The sequence below is a fragment of the Gadus chalcogrammus genome, chromosome 17 (assembly GCF_026213295.1).
Source record: "Gadus chalcogrammus isolate NIFS_2021 chromosome 17, NIFS_Gcha_1.0, whole genome shotgun sequence".
Lineage (NCBI taxonomy): Eukaryota > Metazoa > Chordata > Actinopteri > Gadiformes > Gadidae > Gadus > Gadus chalcogrammus.
The window spans coordinates 11,293,585-11,304,658 of record NC_079428.1 but is presented as its reverse complement, the minus strand read 5'-3'; the positions used below and the strand labels follow the sequence as shown (position 1 = coordinate 11,304,658).

Below are 11,074 nucleotides of genomic sequence, written 5' to 3'. Positions count from 1 at the left end.
ATAGTCTGCAGCTGTGGCTCATAGGTGAATTGAGCCACACCCTATCTGGTGCTCCTTAAGAGGGCCAGAGTTCTGGACTGGAGGGAGGCTTGAGTTGTGCAAGTGACTCGACTGTTGTGGTATTGTTTTTAAGTAAAAATATATTTTTACCAACATTGTGCGTCGAGGAAACACTTTTTCACAAGGCCTATCAGAGAAAAACTGATATGACTATAATTATCTATTATTTTTTTTAAGTAGGTTCATCCATTGTTGTTCATAATAAATCTGGAGCGTAATATATAGCCTATAGCCTAATTCAATAATATACAGGCCTAATTCCATGAATCATAAACTATCATTAGGCCTACACTATTTCATTATTATAATTTCAAAAGGGATGCGTTGCGTTTTCATTTTCATATTTCATGTTGATAAAGAATCACTTCTTACATCTATTTCCTTTATCTGTTTATTAATTTCTACACAGCTCCGTTAGCCTACTTCATCAGCAGCCATGTCATGTGCACAGTCTCCACTAACGCTTTATGACCCAGAATGCACTTCTATACAGAAACAAAATAAAACAACGAACCACATTGGTGTACAATGAAGTTGGATGCAAATAGGTTGTAATCCACATAATATAGGGGTAGCCTATATGGATCACATTATGAGAACACATAATTTAACACGATGTATAAATCACGCTAACTACAACTATCATTTAATCACGTGAATACATCCTTTGGAGGCTAAAATAAGAATAAGTGCGAGCCACGCAGACTTGATTTATGTCTAAAGCTTTTATTAGATGAAGGTTATCAAAGTATAGGTCTCGTCGTCTACTCCACCGGGCAGGACGTTTTCAAACAGGAACTTTGACGAGCACTGAACCATGTCTATCACGCAGGGCCTGCACTCGTGTCTTAGTTTGTGCATTGTGAAACATCTTCCTCATCCTGCGAACAAACACCAAGTCAGGTCCATTTGATTTGCATATCTTGAATCACAGCTCCGGTCTCAAAGGGCTCCGCAGTCTACTTTATACGACAGTACTCTACCCCCTGATCCTCAACCCACTAAAGGATCCCTCCTATATCAGTATTTTATTAGATTCCAATTTGTTTGATTTGGAATTATTTGTATTATTTACATTTATATTTTATTCATATTTATTTTAACATTGTTTAATGTGCCGTAAGATCTAAGACCTTTCATGAGGGTATCATTATTTTTGAATATCTGTGAGACCATTATTTTTTGGCTAATTTCTGACCAATCAAGACTATCCTCCCCTGATTGTTCAGGGAACAAATTTGCACTAGTTGCCCTATTTCTCCACCCACTCCTCGAGGGTGGAGATAGGTAGGGAGGGTCAGAGAGGGAGGGGCATTTTCGTGGGGTTGTTTATTTTCTGAATCATGCTCTCTCCCTCAACAATTCTCAAATTCTACCGACAGGACCTCAACATGTTTTTTCATAATAAACTGGTAGGTCTACTCTATAGTCGAACTCTCATAATTGTGTCATAATATACAATTACTTCATAAGTAAGTTAAAAAAAAAAGTCACACGGGATGCACACAACTACCGGAACTCAGATATAACGTGTGAACTCTGGAGTTTTGCCTAATAATAATAATAAGCTCCTCATCTCCATACACATGCAAATACTGTGCCTGTCTATCTATATGTGTTCGCAAGCATGTGACTCTGCGTGTGCGTGTGTATGTGTGTACGTAGGAGGTGTGTTGCTTCAGTCATTCTGCAAGGAAAATAGGACAAGAGTTAAAGGTAGGCTGGTCTTTCAAACTTGCAGCTCTATGCAACTTTTCATTCCCGATAGGCCAAAGACCCTTCGAGAGAGGAAATCTTTGGTTTATTGAATTATTTAATATTTTATCAATCAGCATGAATGTTAAACAAAACGTCATATTATTAGAGTATAAACTCCTGAAAGTATTTGAATGTTATCTACGTCAGTAATAGACTGTCTTTTTTTACTGCTTTCATTTGCAATAATTGCAATACATAGTATAATTTTTGGTCATCATCAGAACATACCCATTTCCGTTTATCGCAGGGACCTGTACCGTGGCTCTCGGCTGCAGGATTCTCGTTGATCTCATCCTGACGACGGATGTCGCCCTTCCAGCTGAGTTGGAAATCTGATATCCCCTGACTTCTGAACTGCGCCTCGAGCTGAACACACAAACACAAACAATAGTTCTCGCATTGCCCGGTCGTGCTGCTTATCTGACACTGATATGTGTACGATGTCACTTACTAAATAGCTATACGTTGAAGTATGTACCCAGGCTGAATCATGTTCAAATGGCAATCGACATTCGCCAGCACAGTGCAGAAGCACTGCACCTTTTGCCCTATGTGGAAGTATGACGAAACATACGAAGGCTGTGTAATCTGTGAAAAAGCTGTCCTGTTACAGTCGTATAATCCCCATACGATCAATCTCGTCTGATGTCAGAAGGAAAGCATGATCGGGCCTGGTCATTACTTGGATGGGGGCAGGGCCGCCGGACTGGGGGTGTAAGGTGGACAGGCTTGGGGGCGCGCAAGGCAGAGGGGGGCCCATGGTAATGTAAAAAATAAAAAATAAAAAATGATATTTTCTTTGATTCTGCTACCACCTAGTGGCAGGAGCCCCACATTGCGCTCAGTGGCCATATGCCGATAGGTCATGTCTCGCCCCCTTGCCCGTCAACAATTCTGCGACGGGGAATTCGGGGGGGGGAGCGGGGCACAACATCAGTCCGTTTTGTATACAGGGGCCAGAATTTGGTACTACGCCACTGGATGGGGGACAGCCTGCGAATAGCAGAGGGTAGTTCCCAGTACAAGTAGGTACGGCTCTCTCACCTGCTTCAGGAGTTGAGCACCGGCGGCTGAGCGATCGAGGTCACCATCCGACTCCATCTTTAACTTGATCAGCACCCTCCGCAAGTTCCCAACTGCAACAAGAACCTTCTGATCACTAACATCTGCACCACATTCAACAGCTCACTCTTTATAAAGAACGGTTCTTTCTGAACCATGGGGCCGGTCTTGCCACGCCGCTGTGGAGATCCAGAACTCACCGCCCTGGCAGACGAAAGGCATCTCGGTCTCGCACTGCTTCTCGTACCACCGGCCCTGGTCCGTAACGTTGACAATCGCACAGCCCTGGAGGCTGGCCGGCTCGCCCAACGTCCAGTACCTGAGGGAGGAGGTGCTCTCGTCGGACCACGCCCACCGGTCCCAGAAGAGGCCGATCCAGACGGAGACATGGAGCGACGGAGTGAGGATTGGCGCTATATCTGGCATGCCTTTGATTTTGGGTAGTTTCATACCTAGGCTTCTGCAATGATCCCGGGCAGCGGTCCATTCCCACAAATCGGGCTGAGGGTGATAGTACGGCACCTGTGCTGCATAAATAAACCCCATTCCCTGTTAAAATAGCGGTATTACGATTTAACAAATCTAATTTCAGATTATAGCTTCGACATTAAAGCTCCTTCTGTGAGATGTTAATGATTTAAATGATCTATGAGTGAATAGTTGTGTTCTGGTTGAGTGCGACTCTTTAAGAGATCGTTTGGATTTGAGACCGTTCCCGGTTTCTATCCGTCTGCGTCCTGAAAGACGGAGGCGTGACTTGTAGTAGGCGTAACTTGTAGTAGGAGGCGTGTCTTGTACTTTTCTTTGCGGAAGTAGGAGGCGTGTCTAGTACTTTTCTAAATCGCGGAAGTGATCAGTACTATGTAGCAGTGGTGCGCGGGTACATAAATGACCGCAACGGACCTCAAATATTAGGCCTCACATAAAAATAATGCACCCGACACGCTCATTTAAAAATATGCTCTTGATTAGCTTAATCATAGCCTTACTGGCATAGATACTGAAACTGACATCCCTGAATCATATGCATTTAAGAAAATAATTTAGAAATTTACAACTGTTTTTTACCGCAAAATGAGGAAGATCTCGCGTGGACAGCGATTTAGAAAAGCACAAGACACGCCTCATCCTACTACAAGTTACGCCTACTACAACTTCCGCCTCCTCTTGCAGGACGCAGACAGACCCTTCTCGGTTTATCCCTCACATGCGGGCGCAACGCATAATCATATATTTGTTTGTATAACTGTAGGCTATTTACAATTTTTAAGTGAAACTATGAATTTTAAATCACACTAGAAGGTTTCGACTCACCATCTTCGCACACAAGATTACGTCTCGTCGTAGTACAATTGTAATCGTTCCAGCCCGATGCGATCGTGTCTACACAGCCACCCGAAAAGTCGGGCTGCCCTGCAATCCACAACAAAGGAAGCGGCTCTCCGCTTCCGTCCGACCACAGCCACTTGGCGGGTCCGTCGTTACGGAGGCCGATCCAGGCGTCGCCCCGGCCGGCGGTGGTCTGGGCCAGGAGCTGGGCCTCCTCCATGGAGGTCACGGTGGCCAGGTCGCTGTGCTTACTCCGACAGAAGCTCCGCGCGTCGCTCCAGCTCAGGATTTGGTTGTAGTAGTGGTACTCTGGGGAGGCTGGGGGAGAGGAGAGCATCAGACCTCCTGTCAGTTTTTTTTATTCAAATTGAAGATCATGAAGGGATTTCGTGGACGTTGTGCTGGTGAATGTGCGTGTATGTTTGTAACCACACTTACTTGATTCTGTCATACTTAAAAGCATGAAAATCCCTTTGAATAAAAAAATGCTTATGATTAATATTGATTTTATTGCTTTCATATTGGATAATTTGATTATATTAACATAATTGACTGCAATGAATTTGCTGAACTTTCAATGATAATTACTAACGTTATCCTTTATGAAATGAGTATGGATACTATAGCCTATATTTTATGATATATTAATCTTTTACATTAAATTACCAAATAATTGATAAATTATGAGTTGTATGCTGTTGCGTAACAGTTAACAATGGCATTTTTCTGTAATAATCGGAGGGTTTGATGCTGTTTTATGATGAAATGCTCACCAATGAGACGGAAGGCGGAGACTCGCACGCGAAACATGGTCTGATGGTCTGTTAATGAAGCCTAACAGGGAAAACCACATCACAACAATAGATCAGTTTCAAATAAAGATGCTGAGAATAACATATCACAGAGCTATATTCAAGGTTAAATAAAACAAAGAAGATAAAAGAAAACGTGGTTAGAAGAAAGCGTAATTGAAAAGAAACGTTTTAAGATTGAATTGAAAGATATTGACAGCCCTATTAACGCCCTCAGCTCCTCTGGGAGTCTAAGCGATCAAAAAAACGTCATACCTGTTCACAGATGTTCCCTCTTCTGAATCCCCCCAGCCTTACCAATCATACTTAAAGTCACAGACATACAGCGTTGTACTCCTATAAAAATGCAAAAATGCAAAATGCAAAACTGGACATCAGGTGTCACTTTCGCTCCCCAGAAGATGATGAATATTTGGTTGGAAGCATTGACATATCAAGTTCAAGTTCAAGCTAGTTCAAGTTAAATTATTTTAATGTACCTAAAGGTAGATTTTGTTTGCAGCATAGAATCGTTACACACACAAATAGGAAAAAGACATGGAGGCACATAGGCTATCAAAAATAACAAAAGTTCTTACAGGTCCAGATTAAATATAAGTGAAATAAACAAATGGTAAAACAACATAATAACTCAGTAAAATTGTTAGGCTGAAAAAATATTTTCTGTTCAAATGACATGCATAATGTATCCGTAAAAATTAAATCAGTTTATCCATTGTCATATAATAATTTATTCGGAGCATTGAAATCAACGTTATTCATAACTCCCCATTTCACTGCCTTTTTCCCCATTTCACTGCTTTTTTCCCCATTTCAATGCTTTTTCTTTCTCAAATTAAGCATGTGACAAATAAATACTTGAAACTTGAACTTCTAGTCACCAACAAAAACATGTAAGAGGCACACGATCAAACCAAGCTGAAAGGAGGCCCTGGCCCTCCTATAGCTGTGGTAGCTTTGTTTGTATTTCAGAACGAAATACCTACAGGCTTCGGATTTAGACACACTAACCCTGCGTTCACACCAAAAGATGCAAAAAGTTGACGCGCGGCATGATCCCATTCAAAGTGAATGTAGAGACGCTTTGCTGCCGAGAAAACGGGCAGCAAAATTTGATTTGCGGCGCATCAAAATCTGATTTGCAGCGCAGCATGACCGTGCCCGCTGCCGGGCACGGGCAGCGGGCGCGTTCACGTATTTTGCGGCGCGTCAAATGCTGCTCGAGTTGAAATATTTTAACTTTTCGGCAGCAAACGCGTGATGACAGCCAATCAGCGTTCAACAGCGTTGCCACTGAGGTGTTGCCACTGAGTGACATGCCGTAACAGCCAATCAGTGTTACTCCCTTGGAGTGAGCTTGAGTTCATTACCTGATCCAGATCAAAGCGCTAAAATGGAGGAGAAGATAATAATTGCAGTCTCCGCATACCCGGTGATCTTCAACACCACCGTGGCCAGTTATAAGTGTCCAATACATATATATATATAAGTATAAATGTCCAACCGAGAGATCCTAGCACCGATCCTAGCTAGCAGGTCATCAAACTGGGCCGGAGTCAACCTCAAATAGCGCTGGAAGCATTCGTCATCCAGACGGAGCTCCTGCAGAAGACGGTGAAATTCACCGAGCTCTGTACGGCTCCGAATGGTCTCATGAACCCATAAACGACGGGCATTCCGACATCTCTCCCTCTTCCACAACAGGTAAAGACATGTAATGCTCGTAATGTCGGCCATGGTTGTGAATGAATTCAGAAGCACCGCGGGCAAAACTTGCCGTGCAACAAAACTGCGGCGCAGCAAAACTTTTGCCGCGCTGCAAAACTTTTGCTGCGCCGCAAAACTTCGGCGGCAACGCGTTCGGGCAGCAAATGCATTTTTTGGTGTGAACGCAGGGTAAAGAAAAAATACATTTGCAGGGGAGCTGCGATTAGACGCAGGGTGATTTTTATGGTGTACATCACTTCATCACCGAGATATCAGTTACTATTAGTAGAAGTCCAATTTTGTTCTGAGGAAATTGTTGTCTTCAAAGTTATTTAGAGAAAAAGGTTTTGTTTATTATGATGGAAGTATAAAAGCAGAGTAGCCCTTCATATTGCACATTTTCATAAACAATAAAGATGGCTCCCACTGATGTCAGCTCTTAGAGGCATTTTGGTCTGAACCTGTTGAAAACCTCCCTTGTAAATAAAAAATGAACTGAGATCTTCCAGACTAATTGTGCCGGCTAGTTCAATTGACTCTCTGTTCTTTGAGGTCAAACATCCAGTTGGGGTCCTCTTCTGGCAGAGTGGGTAAAATGAGTTTTGGACTGATAAACAGAGACTGGTATTTTAAGTGAAATATTTATTCAGAACTTCAAAATATTACACTTTGAATAAGAACAATAAGTCAAAGTTGGTTCAAACTAATAGTGTATATATTTCATTTTAGACCGTTTCCGTTCAGAATTTGTATTGTATTTTTTTATACTCGGCCCCCCATGTTGCTACGCCCATGCGTAAAGCCCTCTCCGTCTCTAACCTCTCTATACTTCAGGTGATGCCCTCTCAAACCATTCTCACGATGACACAGCAAAGGTTATCATGGTTTCTACAAAATGGTAGCCCTGTTATTGATTGGTAGCCCTTTAGTTCCCAAGGTATCCATGGTTTCATAGTTGCCCCGATTTCATGGTCTCTCACCTGGGATTAGCGTGGCCGATATCGGAGTCTCCTACGAGGATCTCAGCCCCCATTAGATCTTGCATGCAGCAATTTGCACGTTTGATCGCCACCTTGACGACTTCCTATCAGCGGTAAATCCACCCGCCACCAGGGGTCTGGAATCATATTCATAATTTACGGAGTTCATGTGCCACAAAGAGTCTGATCAATCGACAAACTTGCTCCGTAAGTTTTTTTTTCACGTTTCGTTCTTATCAGAAATGATTTTAACCAGGCCTACTATTAAAATGAAGAATATCTGTAGTAAATTAGTTAGCCTGCTCTTTGAAACCATGTAGCCTATATCGATTAAACGTCAAACCCCAGGGACAGCTCAAATGCCGTTCTAGAATCAGTTGCCTCTGTTCTGATGGGCTTACTTCAGTGTCAGGCGAGGTCATCATTTGCATGTTTAATCTGAGCATGGTCAAAATCCGCGATTGCAACAACCTGATTTATCCCCCCCCCCCCCCCCCCCCCCCCTTCGGTTTGAGGCAAGAGATTGTTTCCTTTTAATGTTGTCGTAAAAAAAGTTTCAACCTTATTGACTGATTTAACGTGCATTAAATGCATCGTTTTATAATGCCTTTTGCATTCAGCATTTCTTTCTGTATCCAACTATAAATGCTTTGGCTACATAAAAATAAACGTTTTTTTTCCTCAACTGTTTATTGAAGGCTGCACTAAAAAAGTCATTCATTACTTCTATAAGCGCATCATTCCACAATGGGATGAGTAGCGGTTTGGCCAGAGAAGATAAAAAATATATATATTCAGAAACCTTTCAGGACTTATACAAATTGTTATCGATCAAACATGTATCATCAAAGGAATAGCCATCTACTGGGACCCCTGCCTTGACCAACAGATTGGGGACTTTTATTGTCTCATCGAGGTTGTGCTCCTCATTTATTTATTTTTTAAACCCAACAAGACTAGACCTGCACAAGACGTTCTGATATGCAGGTGAGGCTTATCAAGCAGCACAATCACTTTTTTTGTAGCCCATTGATCGTCCCTTTAAAGGCATCTGCAGAATGGCTAAATATGTAACCATGAAGAAAGGGAAACACTGGTGGGGAGATTGGCTGTAGTGCCTCTAAAGACATCCTCAGGGTGCAGCTCTAGATCTCAAGGTTATATCTATATGGAAATAACTGATTTTCCTTGAGCATCTTCTGTATCTCTTATGCAAACATGGTGTCTTACCTGGCTCGGGAGAGACCTTGAGAACCAGACTGATGACCCCTGTGAATAGGAGCCAGTAGGGTGTCATATCTTTAATGTAATGGAAATTCTGGGAAAATGCAGATTTTGCTCCCTGATTTATCGTAATGTTTTCTATATATATATATATACCGGTATATATATATAATAGGTTAACGAGTATTGAAAACTCACATAAACACACAGCACCAATTAACAATAAAATTGCAATTGATAGCTTTTCATAAAACATTATAAAAAACATCTAAATTAAACTACTCCAACCTCCAACCGTCGTTTGAGGCACAGTTGAGTGCTTATGCCTCGTGTGTTTGCACAGAGCATGCTTTGAAAAAAACGCTTTCAGCCATCCAACTGTTGACAGATAAATGCTCTCTGTGTAAAAATGATGATGTAATCGTATGCCTGCACCTGTCACTTTTAAGCAAATCTCAGTGTGTGTGTTTGTGTGTTTGTTGGGGGGGGGGGGGGGGGGGGCTGTGTGTGGATGCAAATTGTTTTGGTGGCAGGAGTCGTACAATTGCTTTGAATGTTTGTTATGCATACGTACACGTAAATGTAGATGTACGCACGTACATAAGCAGTTTGTATTTTGATGTCATGCTGGAAACCGTTCCTTTCCTGGGGCCGGTCTCACAAGAAGCAAGGGCTTTCACGGGCTTTCAAGAAGCAAGCAAACATGTCTCACCCTCTTACCAGACGCTGTCCATTCATCCGTCGTTGTCATGGCGGCACAGAGGCTCTTCCCGTGTTCAACGAGGGGCTCGCCACCCTCCCCGTTTCTGAAGGTCTGGGCGCTGTAGCGAGCCCCATCCCACAGAACCCCCGGGCCAGGGGGGCAGACCCGGGCGCAGGCCGATCCAGACTCCCCTGTTTGGGTAGTTCACCTGATTTGACCCCTGGTTCATAACCTGGGCCTCGTCGATGGTGGCGCAGTCAGTGTAGGGCTGCTCAGGTCACAGTCACATTTCACTTTAACCAAATACAAGAGGTAGAGAAAGACAAAGTTTAAAAGACAAACACTTTATTATCACTTGCACAGATGTTGTAACAAAACCTGATTTGGTTTGCCAAATAACTTCTGTTCTGGAATCGGGCTTCAGGTTCCCAAATGTTGTGGATTCCTCCTACCTGCACTGATCAAAACACCCTATGCAACCCCTGTTCCCCATTAATGGAACCTGGCGCCAGCTAGCTACACAGGAAAGGAATGAAGGGGCGCCTTTCCTCTTTGTGGCCACCAGAATGCCCTCTCGTGCCTTACTATCTGGGTAAGGTGAGCCCAATGACCTTCAGTGGTCAAAGGTCTACTTGGAACTGGCTATCTGAACAAGGTCCATTACAGAGGGCTTTCAGGAGGTTCAGTGGCGGAGCTAGACCTTTATACAAGGGTTGGCCAGAGAGTGTACAAGGCTTTATAAAGGTGTCCATATACTAGGCCTAATAAAGGAAAATACCTAACCTACCTTAGAAGGAACATGACTACTTGACCATTTTCATAACCCAGATGCATCTTTCTCTCTCTCTCACACACACACAAGCACACGCACACGCACACACACACACACACACGAACACTATCGTGATCACAATAGCAGTTATCAGCAAGTGATGGATCCACGATTAACATTCTAATTCTGGGTCAACGACTGCAGACATGTTCCAGACGACGTGAAAAATAGATTTAGTATTGACCGCAAAAAGGGGCAACGTACTAGTAATTGGGGCTATCGACTTTTGAATAATTGTTTGTTTGGGACTATCGTCCTACACAAATGTAATAATTAATGTTATGGACGTGAATGACAAAGCACCCGTAATACATCTTAAGTCCCTCACGTTTCCAGATATCACTTTAAAACTTACTTTGGAATTATGGTTTCACTGAAACAGGTCCTCTCCTCAACCATGGAAGTGCAAGACGTTTACGAGAGCCCTCGAGAGCCTACCTCATTTGTATAAATCTCGCTGCTTTCAACGACACATGCAGTGAACTGTCAATCAACTAGGGTTGCACCTAAGGTGTCCAATCAGGTTCCAAAGGTGGCCAGTGATACCCCTGCCCCCGTTCTGGCTAGTCCGCCCCTGAGGTAGTTGAGGTGGAACTTGGTTAATCTT

At 43.0% G+C, this 11,074-nt stretch overlaps 1 protein-coding gene across 5 annotated transcripts; it reads right to left on the bottom strand.

The window, feature by feature from the left end:
* Window positions 1-280: 280 nt before the first annotated feature.
* On the bottom strand, window positions 281-10,910 carry LOC130370361 (C-type mannose receptor 2-like). Of its 5 annotated transcripts, none has more exons than XM_056576118.1 (9): window positions 10,823-10,910; window positions 9,645-9,928; window positions 4,983-5,043; window positions 4,648-4,680; window positions 4,195-4,527; window positions 3,081-3,407; window positions 2,863-2,954; window positions 2,047-2,184; window positions 281-1,747 (listed from the first exon to the last, which is right to left on the bottom strand). In XM_056576118.1, the coding sequence occupies exons 2-9, from the start codon at window positions 9,681-9,683 to the stop codon at window positions 1,739-1,741; spliced, it is 1,032 nt and encodes a 343-aa protein (XP_056432093.1). In that variant the 5' UTR covers window positions 9,684-9,928; window positions 10,823-10,910; the 3' UTR covers window positions 281-1,738. The 5 variants fall into 5 exon arrangements, with proteins under 5 accessions (XP_056432093.1, XP_056432091.1, XP_056432092.1 ...); XM_056576116.1 differs by having other exon boundaries at window positions 281-941; XM_056576117.1 differs by having other exon boundaries at window positions 281-941; window positions 9,653-9,928.
* Window positions 10,911-11,074: the final 164 nt, after the last annotated feature.